Consider the following 20,180-nt stretch of genomic DNA (forward strand, 5'->3'; position numbering starts at 1 on the left):
TCGCATGCCGTCGAGTGGCTTGCCCGTCAGACAAGGAAGATAGCTCGTAGGCGAGCCAGGACCGTCGCAGCTGATGGTTATGTTGCCGAAAATCTCCCCACAATGTTTTGATCAGCGTAGAGTGAGAAGGCATAATCCAACCACGTTCACATTCGCGATGCGAGTACTGATCGTCGGTCACAACTGATGTCGTAAGGAACTCAAATAACAATGGCGCACTTACCGCAGACTGAATTTTTATTTGAGATCAAATCTCCACATCTTCAAATTGAACGGCATTTGGGCCACCGTGTCGCCTGTATCTCCCCCATTCGTCACATTCCCTGTGACACTCATTGGCAACCTCGACTACTATGACGGCTCTACTTTTACCCATTATACTTACATGCTCCAACCTCAAAGTAAATACCATCCGTGCTGGTTGTCCTTGTCTCGTTTCCCTGTCCCATGTCCACACAGTCCCTAAAATCTCTGGTAAAATTGTGTGGTCCCAGCTAAGATCACATACCGCTTGTCAGGATCCATTTGGTGCCTTTGCATCAGGGATGGAGACATCGAAAGAGCGTAGTATAGAAAACGGCGTCAGCGGGCCAGGGCATGTCTACACGCCAAAGTATAAAGTTAATTAAGCCAGAAAAATGAGCTCATACAGGAAGTGTCACTGTCCGAGACACAGCAACTTGGTACTGGGGCGTCTCGTACAGGGCGGACCGAAGCCTGGATATGGAAGAGGCGGAATGAGAAGATCGCGGAGATTGGAAGGATGGCGGATGTGGAACAGCATTGATCATGGGTTTTGAAGGTCTGATCCTACCTTTGTGGTGTCATGGATTGTGACAGGCGAGTTTCAGTGGTAGCACTCAAGGTATCATTCCATTGTATCAATCCACAAATATGTATTCCCATTATCGTTGGTACCCAACACCGGTCAACATCTCGTAACCTAGATCAATTTACCAAGGGATGAGAATCGTATCTTATTCTGCTAATCTGACGTGAAAGATGGCCCGGTGGTGGGACCCGTCATCGCCGCCCGTATCGTACGCCCTTGAAGTCAACGAGAACGCTGCTTTCCGCTACTGTATATATCCCGATGTTGTATCCCGTGTGCTGATGTACCGCCGCCGTGGTAGTGTGAGTATTGTGCTGCGGGCCCATGTGTGGTCAGGACACGCTCATATGTGACACTGACTGTTACCTTTGTTCACAACACCGGGACTAGAATATGCCATCAGGTCAATGAGAAATTACTTAGCCTAGAGGCGGATGTGCACAGTAAGTACGAGCATTCTAGTCACAGCTGCTAGGACAAAGACCAGGTAGTGTTCTCCAATACTAAGAGCGTGATATGGGTCTAGTGTCATTTAATCGTTGCAATGGCACTGTGACCCGGCTTGTGCGCTGCAAACATATAGAAGCTTAATGCCGCGATAAGGACCCTGGAGTCGATTGCTAAACATCCCACGCTGTTGTCGAGGGCGCCACGCCCTTCACACCCATGTATAAGTAACACGTCCCAAATTTAAATGCCTTAACATATGATGTGGCATACTGCTTAGGCAGCAGCTACACCTTTCCGCACCCTCATTGCCAGTTCAGCCAAACTCCGGAAATCAAGATTCGTTTGCGAATCAGGCATAAATTCCCCACTCGCAATACAATGAACCTTCATCTTCGGATGAAATTTCAAGTCGTTGAGCAGCTTTGGTGTAACAAGGAAATATTGACTCGTATGTTCCTGACAAGCAATGTCGACCATGCGCTCGTGTACCATGCGCTCGTTGCGCGGGTCCATACCCTGGTTGATTTCGTCAACTACGCGGAAGGGCGAGCGCGCGAGACCCTGGAGCGCCATGAGATAGAAAATTGTTGAGACGGCGCGTTCACCACCGGATTGACGATGAGAGTCCAAAACGGCAAGTGGTTCGTTTTCGCTGCAGTGGTGTTAGCGAACGCCAATCTGAACAAGGTAAAAATACCCACCGGAAGCTGACTTCGATCTGGATGGCCCACTTGTCAAAGTCCTCGTCTTTCTTTACTGAGACTTGCCCAGCACACCCAATCCGGTCGAAGTTGTGAGCGAATCCATCACTGATAGCAGATACTATCCTGTCTAGCTCGGGCTCCCACTGCTCGCGTATTTCCGTGATTCTTGTGCGAGTATGCTCTAGCTTCTCTGCAGTATCTGCAAGGGTCTGCTCAACTTTCCGGATCTCCCGTTCCCGGTCCTCGTAAGCTCTGATAGCTTGTGGGTTTCCGTCGGCCATCAGCTCGAGACGGGAGTTGACGGCGGAGATCTCGTCGTCTAGTCGTTCCATTGGGAGGTCTTTGAAGTCGATGATGAGCTCTTTCACGTCATCCGAAACGATGATTGCCTGCAATTGCCTTTTTAAATGTCGAGCTTCGGCTGTTTTGGCATCCAATTCGGTTTTGAGAACAGCAAGAGCTTGCCTCTGTTCCTCAATAGCTTCGATGATCTCACGATTGTCATTTTTCAAGCCGTCCACTTCAGAAGTGGCTTCGATCAAACGTATTTCGGCTTCTAGGTACGATTCCTGCAAAGCTCGCAGTTGCACCACCTCTTTCTAAATCAAAATGAGTCAAGAGGTCTACTTTCCAAGGAGAACGTGGAGAATGTAAACTTACAGCATATGACAAGGTATCGCGTGCCACAGACATGGCGAGATCTTCGGATTGGGATCGAATCAATTCGATACGGTTGTTTGTGTCGTCACTTTGGCTAGTGATGCCCGCTAAATCGGATTGTTTTGTGGCTGGAGAAAGTTAGTACTATCACGTATCCAATTTCATTTCGACTATACCTATCCTGCGCGGTAGCGCCTCCCACGTTGCATAGGCCTTTTTGAGTTGATCCTGTTCGGCTTGAACTTTGGCCTAGCGCCAGTTAGGACCAATGATACAGATATGTCAACGAACATGACCTACCCTTTCAGCCTCAGCTTCTTCAATCTCCAGCTTGGCTGCGTTAAACTCAGCTGCTTTAGCAACGTGGCGTTCCTTTCTCATAGTAACATCGCGCTCGAGTTCTTTGATCGCATTCTCCAACAGCGTTATTTCCGCGGTAGCGACAGGTTGGCCCGTGAAATGTTTTGCCTTCCTGAACGTGTTGATGCTGGTGGACGATATCCCATACTCTCGGCGTCGGGTAACGGCATACACTTGATTTCCCGCAATCCATTTCTGGAGCCTTTCATTTCTTTCTAGAGTATTGTACTGACCAGTCGTCATTTTTCGGGATGAGTATGCGGTGGCATGGATCTTGACGTTATCGCATAACATCGCTAGTACGGCGTCGGGTCCTTCGATATAATCACTTATCCACCCCTCAAAACTAAAATTCGCAAGCTCTTCGGAGGTGAGAGGGTGTGAGTAACTAGAACGCGGCAGTGGGACTGTGCGGATGGTAACTTGGTGCAAGCCCAGACCGCCTGCATCCTTCTTGCCCACAAGTTTGTTTTGGACTTTCTGGGCATCCTCTTTATTCGTGCACGTGAGAGCCGTTAGATCTCCAAGACGCAGCATCGCTTCGACAGCATCGGCGTATTTCGGATCCGGTACTGAGCATTCGATGATCGGGGGCCCATATACCTTGTCTTTCAATGATAGCGACTTTATATTTGCTTTGAGCCAAGTCCAGGCTGTGTGGGTGTCCGGTGACAGATTGGACAATATACTATCTTGCTGGCCACTTCGCGAATTGAGATGCTCCTTCTCCTTCTGTTTGGAATGCATGTCATTGGTGATTTGAACGGTCTCTTCGCGAATCCTGGTGATTTCGTTGATATGGGCGTTTTGTTTTCGCTCAGCTGCAGACTTCCGGGCGCGAATATCGGCTAGCCGTGAACGAAATGAATCTGGGTCGTACTCCACGGTATTGTTCTCATGTTGGTGTTTCAGATTAATGATCTCGTTTTCCAGCCGCCTCACGTCCTGCCTCCGCTGCTTCTCATCTTGCTTCTCGGCGTTGATTTGGGCTGCAAGTTGACCCAAGCTCTTCTGGTCATTGTCGATTTTCTTCTCAAATCGATCAACGGCGCTTTTCTTGACTTCGAAGCGATGCTTTCGGGTATTGGAGACCCTTTCGATCCGTGCCTTGTCGCTCTCCATTTCCGCTTCGGCGCGGCGAATGGGCTCCGCTTCGGACTCGTACCGGTTCAGGTCGATTGTGCCGGCCTGTATATCTGCTTGGATACGGCTCCTCTCCGCCCTTATCGCGTTGTAATGAATGAACGGGCGGCAAGTTTCAAGGTCCCTCGCTTTTGTGACAAGCCCTTGGCGTTGGAGGTACCGATCAACATCTTCTCGCGTAGAGCTCTGCTTGGCCTGTAGAGCTTTCAGATGGTGTTGCTCATTTTGCTGCTCACGTTCCGAGGCTTTTTCGTCTGTCCGCAGCCTTTTGAGCTCGTCGTGCCATTCTACCATTTGACCAGACGATGCAGCACGTAATGTCTCCCCAAGCATCGCGATAGGGTCCATCTTCGCGAACTCGACAACACGGTCTTGGGGCAAGAATTGACAGAGGTTGTTGATCTGTATGGAGAAATTCTCTGCCAAAGCTTTGACATCCTTTTGTGATTTATACACGTCGTTGATGTAAAACATTGTCTTGTTACCTTCTTTTTGTATTCTTCGACGAATCACCGGGTTCTTTCGGTTGCCAGAAGCAGCAAGTTCGATCTCAATCTCTGCTTCGGCGCTGCCGTGCTTCACGAATTCACCAATCTCCTTGGCTCTGCCGAGATACTGGAGAGGTCAGCAACACTAGCAAGTTGAATGGATAGAACGCATTTTACCTGAGGGCCCCATCCAAGGCCTAGACAAATGGCGCATACCAGCGTACTTTTGCCTGTCCCGTTTGGGCCAATAATCATGTTGAGGCTAGGTCCCAAATGGAACTCGGCGGAGGTGTAGGTGACAAAATTTGTGAGCTTAACCCGCACCAAAGACCCAGGCTGGTGCACATCTTCGGGAAGGCGGTGGTGGCTGTGATTGCTTGAGGGGCTGCCGGACGCGTCGCTGATGGAGCGCGCGCGTTTGCTGGCCGAGCCGTCAGAAACGCCCGGCTGCTCTTCATCGTCGCTCTCGCGTATAGTCGGCCTCTTTCGTTTTTCCGGAATCCCCGGCATCTCGGTATTACAAACTTTGAAAGCGAGGAACGTGGCGTGGCTCAGATGTTGATACTGTCGAGCAATGAGGGACTGATTACCTGGCTCAGTGCACGGTCCATATCACGTGATCGCGCGCTGCCCGCGGGCGCAGACTACTGGGTAAGAGGCCGCATAGGCACCGTCTGAGCACCATAGGTATGGTTGAACACACATTGACCGCAAGTGCCTAGCTATCACAGACGGTGAAGATTAATGTCCGGATACGCTACTTCAACTCGGATTCGACACCAGCAACTTTTCATTTGCCCAGGTGGATATCAACTCTAATTTACACGTCGCGCCGCCTGCTGTACGCTTACACTATTTTTTGCATTATTTACAAAAGCAACGTCTAGTTCTTCTCCTTAGGCGCAATCATGAGCTCTGGCCGGACGTGCTTGTCGAAATCCTCTTCGCTGATGGTCTTGAGCTCGAGGGCACTCTCTTTGAGAGTGATACCCTTCTTGTGCGCGTTCTTGGCGGTCTTAGAGGCAGCATCATATCCGATAACGGGGTTGAGGCAGGTGACCAACATCAGACTGCGTACAAATTAGCGAGGGTCAGAATAGAGAATGGATAGGTTCACCTCTCGTTTAGGAGAGCACCAATGCGCTTCTCGTCAGCCTCCAGGCCTTCTACCAAGTTCTTCTCGAAGCTCCTCATGGCATCGGCTAGAAGACGAGAGCTGTGGAGAAGGTTGCGAATCATGACGGGCTTGAAGACGTTGAGTTCGAAGTTTCCTTGCGAGCCCGCAAATGTGGTTGCGGCATTGTTTCCGAAGACCTGCGTGCAGACCATCGTGAGAGACTCGCACTGGGTTGGATTGACCTTGCCGGGCATGATCGACGAGCCGGGCTCGTTCTCTGGAAGCTTCAATTCACCAAGACCGCACCGCGGGCCGGAGCCAAGGAAGCGGATGTCCTGTGCGATCTTGAACAGAGATGCAGCAAGAGTGTTGAGCTGGCCATGAGCTTCCACAACAGCGTCATGTGCTGCAAGAGCTTCAAATTTGTTCGGGGCAGTAATGAACTCGTGGCCAGTCATCTTGCTGACCTCCGACGCGATGTCCTCGGCAAAACCCTTGAAAGTGTTGATGCCAGTGCCTACTGCAGTGCCACCCTGTGCGAGCATCTTGAGACGAGGAAGCGAGGATTGAACGCGCTCAATACCGAAGTCGAGCTGCTGCACGTAGCCGGAGAATTCCTGGCCAAGCGTCAAGGGTGTAGCATCCTGCAAGTGCGTCCTGCCAATCTTGATGATCTTCTCGAACATATCGCTCTTCTTCTTCAAGGCGTCGCGGAGGCTTTTGAGCGCTGGGAGGAGCGACTCCTCGAAGTCCATAACGGCAGCGATGTGCATGACGGTCGGGAAGGTATCGTTGGAAGAAGCTGACATGTTGACGTGGTCGTTGGGGTGAACGGGCTTCTTGCTGCCCATCTGGCCGCCAAGAATCTCAATGGCGCGGTTCGAGATGACTTCGTTGGCGTTCATGTTGGACTGGGTGCCAGATCCCGTCTGCCAGACGACAAGCGGGAAGTGGTCGATGAGCTTCAGGTCGGCGACTTCAGCAGCGGCCTGCTGGATGGCCTTCCCAACCTTAGGGTCTGCACCTGCTCGTAAGTGAGGGCACAGCAGGTAGATGGGACCTACATACCCAGCCCAAACTTCATGTTCACAGTGGCAGCGGCGCCCTTCAGGATACCGAAGGCCTTGACGATAGGCGGCGGCATGCGGTCCTGCGGCTGGTTGATCTTGAAGTTCTCCAGCGAACGCTCCGTCTGAGCTCCCCAGTAGCGGTCGGCGGGGACCTGGATCTCGCCAAACGCATCGCTCTCTGTCCGTGTGGAAGCCATCATGGTAGTTGCTGTAAAGTGGCGGCGCTGCGCGGTGTTTTGTGCCTGCAATTGAGCGTAGCGCGGGGTTGTGGACATGGACAGAGGAGCTCGCCCGGTCTGCGCCGACCAATGTCTGGTCACGATCGCAGGGCGGGCTTTCGCATGTGCCAGAGCAGAATGGAGGCCCGCCTCGGCTGCGCGCGGCTTCAGCGCGGATCGGAACATGGCAGCAGTCAGCAGAGATGCGGAGATGATGAGCAATGAGAGGGAACAGGTTGTTGGATGCCGCAATTGCAAAGAGGAGCTTTATCGACTCGCCGCGCCAAACAACTTGAGCTTCGAATTTGCGGAAAAGCCCGGGGGCTCGGGTGGTCACGTGATGCGATCCATGCTCAAGTGCCCCGGAGAGATGTGGATCGTAGTCCCGAGGGTCGCGGAGGCGTGGGACGTGGATAATCTTCTGAATTCAGCCCGCCGGTCCAGAGCCAACACTTCTGAGCGAGCTCTCGCTGCTCCTGGGAGACGCAGGCAGCAGCGCCTGCTTCTGAGACGCCCGCACGCCTTCTCGTGCCTTCTTCACTCGCCGGCGCAGCGCGCACTCGTCCGTGGTCGCGGGCGACCTGCCTGTCTGTCGCCCTGCTCGCGTTTGTGTTTGCGATCGCCTGCACCTGCCCGCCACGGCCTTACTCTCAAGGTGCGTCTTTGCCTACGTGAGCGCTCGCATGCCACCAGTCAGGCTGGGCAGCCAGGCCCCGGACGCACCCAGAGCCCAAAATCGGCGGCCGTGCTGCTATTGCTAGAGACGATGCTGCCGCCGCAGCCTGTCTCAGGCTCTCCGGCGGCCTCGCGTTGCTTTTCCTCGACGCTTGGTAGCAGTGAGCGGCGCATACGCGCGCCGTCCGTTTGTAGCTCATGTATGTGACGCTGTGGCCGCCGCAGCCGGAACTCACACCAGGCTTGCGGCAGCACCGGGATCTGGGCCTGGAGGACCAGCGAACTCGCCGTGGATGGCGAGACGCGGCGCTCTGCCACGGATTTAATCCAGCATGCAACGACTGGCGCCTGTCCCACCTCTGCCGTCGTTTCGATCCCAAGTCACTTGGTCCCGGAGCACCTGACGGCCTCTAGCAGCCTTGCTTTGGACGTCCGCATAATAGTGCTGCCCGCTCCTGCCCCTCATTCCATTGATTGCAACCTCTCCCAGCCGCCATCTCGCGCCTCCCACCTCAGACCTGCTCTCCTTCACCGTGCCCCACGCTCAGTCCGGAGCTGCCGCACATCACACGGCACATCTCCTCACCGCCTGCCCCTTGACTCTGTGCTCGTAGCCACATAACCTGCTTCTCCCGCTACTTATCCTCCTGGTCCCAACCTTCCCGCATTTCCCAAAGTCAATCACTGCTTGGTCGTCCGTACCTTACCAGGGCACCCGACTACCCAACTTCTATTGAACCGCCGCCCAACAATACTCCTGCACCAACGAATGGGCTTAACATCCTGTTGCTATAGCCCACGATCCCACAGATAGGCGCGGGGGTACATACGCCTTGCGCCTATAAATTCCAGATGGCAGATTCGTATCCTCCTCTTACAGAAGGACTTATTCCACAACATCGACCTGTGCCAAGCTATCCACAGGACTACGACTTCAGTACCGGCTACAACAACCTTCATTACCTCACACACCATTATGCCTTCGCCCCCCACTCTCAGCAGTCAATGTCCAGCGAGGAGCGTTCTCACCCCCAGCACGCTCAGTATGGATATCCTTATCTGGTTGGCGGTGGCCCGGCCGTGTCATACTTGGGAGACCCTAGCGCCCTGTTCCATTACGGAGCATCGGTTGCAAGACCGGTAAGTACATATCTTGAATTCGGTTATGTCCAGTATCGGTCCCCATAGGTAAAGCGTTGGCCTGATCGGGCCATTATGCTAAGACGTTCACCGCAACTCTTCTCGCTCATGGGAAATCCTCCACCGCTTTACGGGGAGCACTATGACTCTCAATTTTCGTGGATAATATACAATCTACAATATTTCGGCACTTCCACTTTCTAGTGCTTCAACTGTATCCTCGCTTCCTCATCCCTTTGATTGTTTTGTGCACTGGAACATGGAGAACGCTAACACATGGGCTCAAGTGGCAGGCTTTCCCGCCGCAACATCACCAATCAGTATCAAATAACCATACTCGATTCGACGAAGAAGGCCGTGTGGACGAGGTGGCTGGCACTCCAAACGATGTGGGGCATCCTTACCCAGGCTTCAACCTCCCGAGCTACTCAGGCCCTCCAGACCACCCGAATCTTCAATGGCCACAACAACTACCTCGAAATTTCGCCCGGCATCCTCAACGTACGGTGCCTATGACCAGCTCGTTCTCTTCCGACATGTTTGGGACAGACACCACGGTTGACGAGACTCGCAATCCTCAGTATCATCGAAACAGCGAGATCCCGCATCCTGATGTAACGAGTCGACGAAATCCTTCATATCAACGGCCTCACCGGCAGGGCAGTTCCGACTTCAATAGCCCAGACCGTCGCCATTCCTCGAGATCTGCCGATGGCCACGCTCCACTCTCGGAACTCGGTTCGTCGCTGAGAACCCATAATAGACGGAGTTTTGACCGATACTCGACTGATGTTCCAAATGGTGCGACTGGACCAAACGGGCCGATTCGCTCACCATCGTCTCGTGGCGCAGGTACGTCTAGTTTTGTCCAAAGCAATGTGCTACTCGATTACGCAACTTTGGACGCAAATGTACTCGGGTTCTAACACAAACATGTGACTGATGGAGTCAGATCGAATGGCGGCTCGAAGGCAACGTCCAATAGGGCATCCTCTCTTTCGTCGGATGTCTAGCCATATGGAGCACCCCAATGTCCCTTCGACTGAGCAATTGCGAGAACTCCGAGAGAAATTACGGCACCTACTGCCAGCCGAATTGCCAGAGGGGATTGACGCAATGTGCGACATCTGCCAAAAGGATTATTCGACCAAGCACGTGGATCCTTCAGAATATGATGAGGTCGCGATCCAGCTACCCTGCAAGCATGTTTTTGGAGAGCACTGCATTCACACCTGGGTGAGTCACCTGCTCGCCCTGGCTGCCTCGTGAAATCTATCGGCGCCGATATGGCGCGCAGAAGCAGTTGCACATGCCAACAAACGACTGACGCGATACAGTTCGACACATGCAAGAAACACAAGAACAAGATCACCTGTCCAATGTGTCGGAAGGTGCTCATCGAACCGCGGTGTCGCGAAAATGCACAATCTCGGGGACAGTTGTTAGAGAGACTGGACAGATTGCGGAGACAAGGAGACGGAGGTCCGTTCTTCGAACATATGCCCAGGGCGATATTTGAAGGTAGAGTGGCAAGAGAGCCATGAGCGGCCTGTCACAGGCAGTTGTCTTTCTGGGTACTCGCATTGTGCATCAGCATGGGTGGCGTTTTATGGAGGCGCTGCTGGCGTGCCTTATTCATCCGGGGTGGTTCTTTGTTGGACGTTTTGCATATAATGACGGCGGACTCAGTAGGAAGGATAATCGGGTAGTCTTGCCGACGGCGTGAACATAGGATCTGCCATGTGGCGGGAAGCAGTGGTAGGGTTGGGGTTGAGGCCGCAGGTAATGACGGGAGCAGACAGGGATGTGCGGGGCATTCCAGTGTTGCCAGGGCTAGACTGGATCCTAGTCCACAAATAAACACAACCCCACCAACAACACTCGACGTCCACGCCTCTCGCATCCCGCCGTTGCAAACCGCATCGCTCCAGCTGGCAATCGCACTTCTGTCCCAGGCGTGCTGTTTCTCCTGTCGCCCCTGCCACCCGCTCGCGGTGACGGCAGCCGCCCGCACTTGCGTCGCTCTTTCCCAGACGTGACCGCCATAGCAACTGGACCCCATGGACGCACCCAACTTCCAGATGCCTGCGCCGCCCCCGCCGCTCCACACGCGCTCCAGCGACATGGATCGCCCGGCGACGCCCTCGCAGGAGGCCTTCATTAGCCCGCAGCAGACGCCACAGGGCAGCCCAAGCAAGCACCAGCATCCACCGGGCGCGTTCGACCTTCCGCACGTCTTCGAAAATGCCATGCGACTGCTTCCGACGCTGGGCTCGCCCACCCGATCCAAGCCAGGCACCCCCACGTCGCCCAGCAAGGCGAATCTGCAGGCAGTTGACGATGGCGACTACTCGGCCAACGACCTCACCACCCTGGGTCCCGGAAGCCCCACACGCAAGGCCAACAAGGAGAACACGCCGCCGAGCACACGTCCAGGCCTGCAGAAGGATCCCAGCTACGTCACCCACGCAGCACAGTCACGCCAGGAGCCCTACCGCACTCGTGAGGCCGACCAGTCAGGCCGCTACTACCAGACACAGCGCCTGTCAGCAGAAGACTTGGAGAAGACGAGGAAACCATCCGTCAAGCGCCTGGCAAATGTGACGCAACTGTGTAAGTGCGCGCATGCGACGGATTTGAAAGCCAACTTATCTGTTGACAGATTTCCTCGACCACTATTATGACCTGCTCTCCTACGTCCATACACGCCAGAACAGGCTCGCGCAATTCAAAGCCCAAAACCCTGCCCCCCCTGCCACTCCAGAAGCCGAATATAACGACGCCCTCACGCAGTATCTCGGGCGCGAACGAGCCAATCTCCGAAAGCGACGCACGCGGCTGAGGCAGGGCGACTTCCAGATCCTAACGCAGGTTGGACAGGGTGGCTATGGACAGGTGTATCTGGCGCAGAAGAAGGATACGCGCGAAGTGTGTGCATTGAAGGTTATGAGCAAGAAGCTTCTCTTCAAGCTCGACGAAGTTCGCCATGTGTTGACAGAACGCGACATCTTGACCTCAGCCAAGAGCGAGTGGCTGGTGCGGCTGCTTTACGCTTTCCAGGATGACAAGAGTATCTATCTGGCTATGGTACGTGACCCAGTCTCAGTGCAGCTATCCTTCTGCTAACGTCTCCAGGAATACGTGCCTGGCGGCGACTTCCGCACCTTGCTCAACAACACTGGCGTTTTGCACAATCGGCATGCTCGCTTCTACATTGCAGAGATGTTCTCATGTGTAGATTCTCTGCATCAACTCGGCTACATTCACCGAGACCTGAAACCAGAGAATTTCCTCATCGACAGCACTGGACACGTGAAGTTGACCGACTTTGGCCTAGCTGCAGGCATGCTTGCACCGGCAAAGATCGAGTCCATGCGGGTCAAATTGCAATCTGTTGGGGACGTAGTGTCTCCCTTTGGACGACCCATGGAAGATCGGACAGCTGCAGAGCGCCGCGACAACTACCGGTCCCTTCGAGAACGGGACGTCAATTATGCCAAGAGCATTGTTGGCAGTCCCGATTATATGGCTCCCGAAGTGCTCAAGGGTGACGAGTACGACTTTACAGTCGATTATTGGAGCTTGGGTTGCATGCTCTTCGAAGCGCTCGCGGGATATCCACCTTTCGCCGGCGCGACCGTGGACGAAACGTGGCAGAACCTGAAGCAGTGGAAGAAGGTACTCCGCAAGCCAGTATACGAAGACCCCTCCTACTTCCTATCAAAGCGTACATGGGACCTCATCACCCGACTTGTGGCGTCGAAGACATCCCGCTTCCGCGGCATCTCTGAGATTCATGGCCATCAATACTTCGCTGAGGTGGACTGGAATCGTTTGAGGGACCAGAAGGCGCCCTTCGTACCGGAGCTGGACAGCGAAACTGATGCCGGCTATTTCGATGACTTTGGCAGCGAAGCAGACATGGCCAAATACAAAGAGGTCCATGACAAGCAAATGGCGTTGGAACAGATGGCTGACCGTGATGAGAAGATGGGCAAAGGCCTTTTCGTCGGATGTGAGTGATTGTTCAACCCGTTTTCAGAAGATATGCACTAACTATCTCACAGTCACGTTCCGTCACAAAAAGACCGCTGATGAGAACGGCAAGCCTGCGAGCCCGCGGAAGCCCCTACCTTCCGTAGACGAGAACTTCGGCACTATTTTCTAGATGTTTGACCAGTTTCCGTCAAGCACTGGCTGCACTGATGGTTGTTCGCTGCTATGCCGAGTTCATCCCCTTTCGCTTTCTATTGCAGAGCTTATAACATTTCGACGATGTGTAGTGAGCGGTAGACGTCTGGCACGAGGGGCTTTCGGTTCTTTGGCATGCTTTTGGTACAAAGGCGTTTTCCGGGAGTTTTGCGGGCAGCATGCATTACGGAGTCGTGGTTTATCATGTTTACTTTGTGTGATATAGGCACGGTTCACGTGTAATAGTAGGATTGGTAAAAAAATCAGTGATCAATTGACTGAGGCCGTGACGTCAAGAAAAGAGTGTGTGTATGAAAGATAACCGTACCCTTCTCCTAGTCCCGGAAATTAGCTCAAACATGCCGGTGCGTGGACGCCTTCGTCTTTCCCCCCACCCTTTGCTGCCACTGAAGGGAGCGAGGCATGTTCGGCACAACAGATCACGCCGCTTCTTGCTAGTTCTAGCGCAGCGACGTGTGAATCTTAGTGATTTTGGGATACAGCTTCGTTGCTCATGTGCATAGAGTCAGCGTCAAAGATGTTCATACGACCGGCTCTTTCCATGGCGTTGGAATCCATCACATTCGTGCTGTCCATCATGCTTCTCACGTGCATGCCCGACGCGGCGTTCCCCACGTCACCAGCGCCCATCATCGCTTTCGATCCAGTCGCAGTCTTCTCCCCCGTGATGTCCTTCGACCCAATCATTCTATCGGCCATCATCCGCTCCTCGTGCGTAGTGGATGACGGCTGCGGGCTAGCCACGAGACGCTCGCATTCGATGATGGCGTCACCTTTCATCCTGCAATTCATCGTCTGCATAGCCTCCATGCTCCCGGGGGATTCAATCATGCGCCTGGAGTGCATGTTCGTGCCCACCTTGTGCATGTGGCTCTCCTTGGCGGCCTGCATGTTGTTCATGTGGTTGCGAGAGGCGAGCAAGTTTGAGGGGTCAGAATTGGAATTCGTGTTGGAAGAGGTTATATTGGCAGCGTGCTGTGATCTTGTGTGAGCAAAGCGTGTATGGCTGGAAAGGGCGAATGAGGGGGTGCCGAGCAGTGAGGGGAAAGCAAGGCCGACTTACATGATCCATCTGATCTACTTGATCCGTCATCCGAATGGGAGACCCCGAACTGCACGCGAGCAGACTGGCTGAGAGCGCGAAAACGGTGAACTTCATGATGCTATGTTCGAAGATGATTGTCTACAAGACAAGGAATGTGGTAGTCAAATGAGATATGAATTGGCAGTCACTGCAATGTCGACGATGCTCGTGTGAAAGAAAACGGAAATGTTCATAATGTTTGTCTATAAATTCTCAAAGCTTTTCCTTCAGAATGCGATATCTTTACGCAAAATGATGCAACAGGTGCTGTACTTCATGTCTCCCGCGCATACAAACCAATCTACACAAACGCCGCCCAATGCAAGTCTATCATGCAGCGCACAAGGACGTGCAAAAAAGCACATCATGTTACTCATCGGCCTCGTCATCTGTGTTGGGCGGGTGCGGTGTACCCTGCGCAGCGTTAGTCGCGTTTCACAATCACATATTCACACGGGGTCGGGTCGGGTCGTACCTTGGGGCTGTTGAGCCACTCAATGTGCCGCAGGCGTCTGCGGACTTCTTGCTCCTTCTTCTCCTTCTTCGTCATCTTCTTCTTCTTACGCGCGCGGAACTTCATATCGTCATTTGCGCCTTCGGCATCGCTCATGACAGGCGTGCCGGCAGCACTGGCGACAGTGCTGGGAACGGCAGAGCTGACGGCGGACGAGACGTTGCTAGAGCCTGGACGTGAGTCTTCGAAGCGGTCCATAGATACGGCAAGGTGGCCCTTGTGTGCCACGCGTCCGTCCGCAACATGCCATTGCTCGGGGCAAAGCGCGCCAACGAACTCTTCATTGTGGGAAATCATAATAACGCCACCCTTGTAGTCGCGGATGGCCACAGCAAGACCACCAAGGGAATCGCGATCCAAGAAGTTAGTAGGCTCGTCGAGGACGAGCAAATGGGGGTTGTTCCACATTGCACCCGCTGCACGGAGGTTAGCTACAGACTATCAATCAACCGGCGGGGATTCGACTTACCTAGTACGACCTTGACCTTCTGTCCACCAGAAAGACCAGAGATCTCATTGTGATTAGCAATCTCAGGATCGAGGCCCAGGTCCTCGAAATGCTTCGAGATAACCTTGGGCTCTAGGACACGGTAACCGAGACCTTCGCGAGACGACTCGTGGTCATCGAACTCCTGGATTAGCTTCTGGAAGCCCAAACTGGAGAGAGTCTCACGCGAAATCATGGTGTTGAACTTAGGCAACATGTTCATCCACTTGACTTCGTACTGGAAACTCTTCTTGTACTTCTGACGACCGATAAGGGCCTCAATCCTGCGCGGGCCCTTGCCATCACCGATATCGACTGGTGTTTCCATCTGGGCCTTATCTTCTGGAGTGAGCACGCGAGTTTGCTTCATAAGCACCTCACGATCGTCACCGTTGGCGTAACGCCACTGCAGGTATTGGTTGGGGGTCTTCTCTAAGTGCATCTCGACGTGCTCCAAGGCGTGCTGCTTGATGTAGCCGATACGCAGATTTGGGTGCTTCTCGACCTTGCCTTCTTGTGGGATCGTCTCACCCGTGAGGAGCTTGATGAGAGTCGATTTACCAGCACCGTTGGCACCAATAATGGCAACACGGGAGGAGAGCGATAAATTGCAGGAAACGTCATGCAGGGAGGGTTTGGAAGAGCCAGGGTATGTGTAGCTGCAGCCTGTCATGCGCAGAATGGATCGAGTGTTCGATTTGACGCCACTGAGGATGCCGGGTGGAGGGAACTTAAATTGCACTTGGGACGCTGACAGGGTGTAGTAGCTCTTGCCTTCGGGCTTGACTTTGACGAAATCAGCGAGGTTGCCGCGGTAATGTACCAACTTCTTCTGTTCATAATGGTAAATATCCGTGCAGACCTCATCCAGGAATGTGGAATCGTGAGAGACGATCAAGCTTGTGATCTCAGTGTGCTTTTTGAGGTAGTTCTGCAACCATGCAATGTTGGCGACATCCAAGTGGTTGGTCGGTTCGTCCAATAATAGAACGTCAGCGCGCATCAACATGGCACGAGCCAGGGCGAGCTTCATCTTCCATCCACCGGACAGAGAGCCGACCTTTTCTGATTGTCTTCCCTCAGGACCTGATGTGAATCCGACCTCTTCGAGAACCTCGGAGATACGCTCTCTGCTCTCCTCTGCGAAACGAGGATCCCGAACAATGTACTCAAGAATGCTCAGGTCAGCATCCTCGCCCTGGTTGTGCTCGACGAAGCAAGTCTTGACTTCATCCTGGGGCGGGAAACCCTCAAGCTTGCCGTTTGCAATGCTGCGCATGAGGGTAGATTTGCCAGCACCGTTGCGTCCACACAGACCGTACCTGTGACCCTTGAGTAGTCGTAGGTTGGTGTGTGAAAGAAGAAGCATGCCGCCGTAACCCAGAGAGAAGGTAGCGTTGACAACCTCGACCTCTCCATCGTCTTCCTTGATTGGTTGACCAAACTTGCGATGGTCTTCGTCAACGTAGAATTGGTGCACCGCTTTGGCGACCTTCTCTGCATCTCCAGGGTCCATCAGTGGGCCAAGGTACGGCGCAATAAGCAGGGTAACACGGTCCAGTTGGCGCTCGTTCACAACCTCAGCAACCATGTCAGAGATGTACTGCTTTGCAAGTCCCCAAATTGCGGAGTCTCCCGGGAACATTGAAATCTGTCCGACAGCCTTGATGTGCTTGTCCATGACCTTTTGAATATCCTCGGGGTGAGTGCGGTCGATGGCACCATGGGCGACGTTGCCATCCTGGTCAGCCATGGCCTTATCCATGACGGCTAGCGCGTTGGAGGCAATCTCTCGCACTTCAGGCAGGGAGGCGCCTTCGGCGACTTTCTTGACACCAGGCTGAAGCTTGGGCAGAAAAGTTCGTGCCTCGATGGGGTCGTGGACGAGCTTGGTCAGGTTACCCACGACGACAACCGTCTGGCGGAGGACTTCTTGAGATGTGCCAGGGTTGTTCAGCGATCGCTCGAGGAGTGGGGTGAGCATAGCAAGAACAGGAGATGTGACGATGGCCACGAAAGTGGTCTGCGAGAGCGCGTGGATGGCTTTCTGCAAGCTTTGCGTCGAAGGGTCCTCGATCGACTTGACGAGAAGGGGTATCCGCGGGGCAATATCGTCGTTCTGAAGGAGGGTGGTAAGGCTGTTCATGGTCTTTGTGGCTTGTTTCGCAACCTACGATGTTGTCAGTACGTGTGAAACAGACAGTGCTAAAGGAGAGCTTACTTCGGACTTCAGGTCGTGCATACCGCCCTCAACGACAGGGATCAGCAGCTGAAGCTTCTTGCCCATGGCTTCTCTGAGGATGTCTTTCTCCTTCTCCACCTCAAAGCTCTCCATGCCCATCTTTGCCTTGTCTGCGGTTCTTCCTATCAGCTCTAGGGCACCGACGGCGCCCTGCCACTTTCCGGATTTCTTGCCCAAGTACTTGATCAGCACCGGGAGCAGGCCGAACACCTTGGCCTCGGCGCTCAGGTTGTTGAATAGCGAGTCGAGCGCATATTGCGCGCTTTCCCGCACGGTGCCCGTCTTGTCGGACAGGGCATCCAGCGCCAGCACAACAGTGCCCTCCTCTTGGATGAGGAACACGACCTCGGTCAGCCGCTGGAAGGGCGGCATCTTTTCGAACAGGGCGCCCAGCGCATTCATGGCACCCTCGCGTCGGCCAGGGTTCTTCTTGTCGGTGGCCGCCTTCTTGATCTCGTCTAGGATGCCATAGCTCTGCAGGCCGCGGAAGCCGACCGAGTTCTGCAGGAGGGTGACGAGGGCATAGGCGGCTTCTACCGAGGAGTGTGAGAGTTTCGCAGTGAAGACGGTGGTGAGGACGGCAGCAACGTCGTCGTGCGAGGGCGCGGGGGCGTCGCCGGACTTGCTCACAGCGATCGCGGGAGCCATGGGGGGCGACTCGGAATGGGGCATGCCCACGCGTGTGAGGGGAATATTAGGAGGCCGTCGGAGACCGTCTGCGAAGTCTGCGCAGTGTATGCGTGGGGCAGCCGCTGGAATTTTTAGGAGGGGCGCGCGTTATCGATAGGCCCGTGGTAATCTCGTTTGCAATGGAGGTACCAGCTGCGCAAGTTGCGCCTGCGTGGGAAAAAGAAAAAATTGAGTGGAGAGTGGTCAGCGAAATGAGGACAAGAACGAGGAAGAAATGCGATGCAAAGAAAAGAGCGCTAAGGGCGGTTGGGGACCTAAGTTGGGCTGTGAATGATTTAATTCTCTGTCCTCCTGCTTAGATAAGACCGGCCGGCACCACTTGGGCGGAGCGCACATGCACGTTCCATGCGTGGTTTGAAAAACGCGGCCTCCGCCTCCGCCTGTGTAGCGTGTAGGGCTGACGATAAATCTCTGCTGTACCTCTACGAGTACCTCGATCTACCCTTTGCCACACACTACCGTTGCTCACTTTGCGGCTTGGCAAGCCCTGTTGTACCCTGCTTTCTAGGAGTTCGCTCACACGTCCATCCTCGTCGAGTCCGGCCGTGCTGTGACGATACTGCGCTCGAACACTTACAGTCCACCTAGTCATGCTAGAACCTTTGAACGTTCCTGCACTGCTTGTTCTTGCTTGCTAGTAGGCTCTTTGAAACTCGCAGTCTGCGAAATAGGTTATAAGGACACGAATTCGCAGAACACATAACTTTCCACTCGAGTCTCGTCCTCAGCAAGTACAAAAACATCGAGACTCTGAGCATCACATCATACCGTACAAGTTAGCATTTGAGAGAAGAGTATAATCCCTTCAATACACATACTATCCTGTGTGGCAATAGCAGCTTGGTTTACGGGATACAGAATTGAGTCTTCTCTGATCGTATTTTTGTGCTTAGTTCCTAGGCATGTCTTCGTCACCCCTGTTCGACGCCTCCCTGAACCGTCCTATGGTAAACTCATTCTCTAAATCTTCTTACCGGCTGTCTTGCTTTGACTTTACGAGTTCAGCTCTGGTCAGCATGCACGCATGTTCTACTGGAGCAGTCACACTTTACTGAGCACCTTTGCTCTGCAACACATGGAACGCATAGTTGTCTCAACGACGTGCAAACCCACTTCTTTGCTTTACCCATCTCAATGGACGCTCGCTAGTGTGGTGCGCGGCTGCCATCCGTTTGCGCAGGCGTGACTGCCGTAAACAAACGGAAGGAAGTCGCACACCAGTACACATGACCTGACCTGCCTCCAACTCTCCCCGCCAGCTGCTTCCCTCCATCTTTCTATTCGGCTGCCAGCCTACCCCCCTTCTCTCTCTCTCTCTCTCTCTCTCTCTCTCTCTCTCCCTCCCTCCCTCCCTCCACATATCTCTCAACGCCCCTTGCGCTGCTCCATATCGAGCCCTAAACCCGAACCCAGTCTGTCAAGCTATATCCGACCATTACAAAGAATCTGACGATCAAGACGCCACCATGCCTCGCAGCCAGGTCTATGACCCGATCATGATGGAACAGCTGGCGGGCGTTCCTCTTCCTGCTAAGATCAAGTGCTGTCGCTGCGAGAAGTCCAAAAGCCAAGCGTCGTTCTCCAACAAGCAGCTTACCGACGCGCGCTATGCCGTCAAGCACCGCGGCCAGTCTGCATCCTACAAGACCAAGTGTATGCCGTGCACTGGAGGCCAGCCTGTGGAACATGAGTGCAGCATCTGCGGCATCACCAAGGGCTTAAAAGAATTTGCGAAAAGCCAGCGGAAAAAGGATGACAAAGAATGCTTCAAGTGCGTTGACAAGCGCTTGGACATCGATCCCATCGAGCAATCCAAGTACGAAGACGAGAACAGCAACCGCAGCTTCAGCGATAGCTCTGAGTACGTGTCGACCTCGGTCTTCGACCACTCTTCTCATTCTGATACGGTATGTCGTTTGTCCTTCCATACCTCACGATGCCCGAGTACATTATATCTGACATGTGGAGTCGTCCGAATGGATTGAGGAGTCCAAGGAGAATGGCGGCGTTGGCCTCTCCGAGGGTTTCGCGCGCAACATGTCCATCTCGAGCCCTTCCCAGGCTGGCACGCTCATTGAAACTGAGTTCGAGCGT

General features: G+C 53.8%; 5 protein-coding genes across 5 annotated transcripts; 2 read left to right on the top strand and 3 right to left on the bottom strand.

Annotated features, from left to right (window-relative positions):
• Positions 1 to 1,373: 1,373 nt before the first annotated feature.
• Positions 1,374 to 5,184, bottom strand: CC84DRAFT_1165259 (P-loop containing nucleoside triphosphate hydrolase protein). Its single transcript, XM_018178677.1, has 6 exons — positions 4,815 to 5,184; positions 2,947 to 4,764; positions 2,823 to 2,895; positions 2,647 to 2,774; positions 1,984 to 2,585; positions 1,374 to 1,934 (listed from the first exon to the last, which is right to left on the bottom strand). Exons 1-6 carry the CDS (start codon positions 5,145 to 5,147, stop codon positions 1,556 to 1,558), a joined length of 3,333 nt encoding a protein of 1,110 aa, XP_018035263.1. The 5' UTR covers positions 5,148 to 5,184; the 3' UTR covers positions 1,374 to 1,555.
• Positions 5,185 to 5,520: 336 nt separating this feature from the next.
• On the bottom strand, positions 5,521 to 7,228 carry CC84DRAFT_1187821 (fumarate hydratase; the record flags this gene model as incomplete). Its single annotated transcript, XM_018180957.1, has 3 exons — positions 5,521 to 5,707; positions 5,755 to 6,772; positions 6,823 to 7,228. The coding sequence occupies 3 exons, from the start codon at positions 7,226 to 7,228 to the stop codon at positions 5,521 to 5,523; spliced, it is 1,611 nt and encodes a 536-aa protein (XP_018035264.1).
• Positions 7,229 to 8,516: 1,288 nt separating this feature from the next.
• Positions 8,517 to 10,659, top strand: CC84DRAFT_808854 (uncharacterized protein). The gene is made up of 4 exons (XM_018187501.1): positions 8,517 to 8,760; positions 9,179 to 9,709; positions 9,810 to 10,093; positions 10,195 to 10,659. Exons 1-4 carry the CDS (start codon positions 8,694 to 8,696, stop codon positions 10,399 to 10,401), a joined length of 1,089 nt encoding a protein of 362 aa, XP_018035265.1. The 5' UTR covers positions 8,517 to 8,693; the 3' UTR covers positions 10,402 to 10,659.
• A 279-nt stretch (positions 10,660 to 10,938) lies between these two features.
• On the top strand, positions 10,939 to 13,025 carry CC84DRAFT_1187822 (kinase-like protein; the record flags this gene model as incomplete). The annotated part of the gene is made up of 4 exons (XM_018180958.1): positions 10,939 to 11,470; positions 11,520 to 11,944; positions 11,993 to 12,872; positions 12,925 to 13,025. The coding sequence occupies 4 exons, from the start codon at positions 10,939 to 10,941 to the stop codon at positions 13,023 to 13,025; spliced, it is 1,938 nt and encodes a 645-aa protein (XP_018035266.1).
• Positions 13,026 to 14,320: 1,295 nt separating this feature from the next.
• CC84DRAFT_1147875 (elongation factor 3) lies at positions 14,321 to 18,336 on the bottom strand. Its single transcript, XM_018176608.1, has 4 exons — positions 17,376 to 18,336; positions 15,137 to 17,324; positions 14,629 to 15,083; positions 14,321 to 14,567 (listed from the first exon to the last, which is right to left on the bottom strand). Exons 1-4 carry the CDS (start codon positions 18,066 to 18,068, stop codon positions 14,523 to 14,525), a joined length of 3,381 nt encoding a protein of 1,126 aa, XP_018035267.1. The 5' UTR covers positions 18,069 to 18,336; the 3' UTR covers positions 14,321 to 14,522.
• Between the last annotated feature and the right edge of the window lie 1,844 nt (positions 18,337 to 20,180).

This window comes from Paraphaeosphaeria sporulosa (genome assembly GCF_001642045.1).
Source record: "Paraphaeosphaeria sporulosa strain AP3s5-JAC2a unplaced genomic scaffold CC84scaffold_6, whole genome shotgun sequence".
Lineage (NCBI taxonomy): Eukaryota > Fungi > Ascomycota > Dothideomycetes > Pleosporales > Didymosphaeriaceae > Paraphaeosphaeria > Paraphaeosphaeria sporulosa.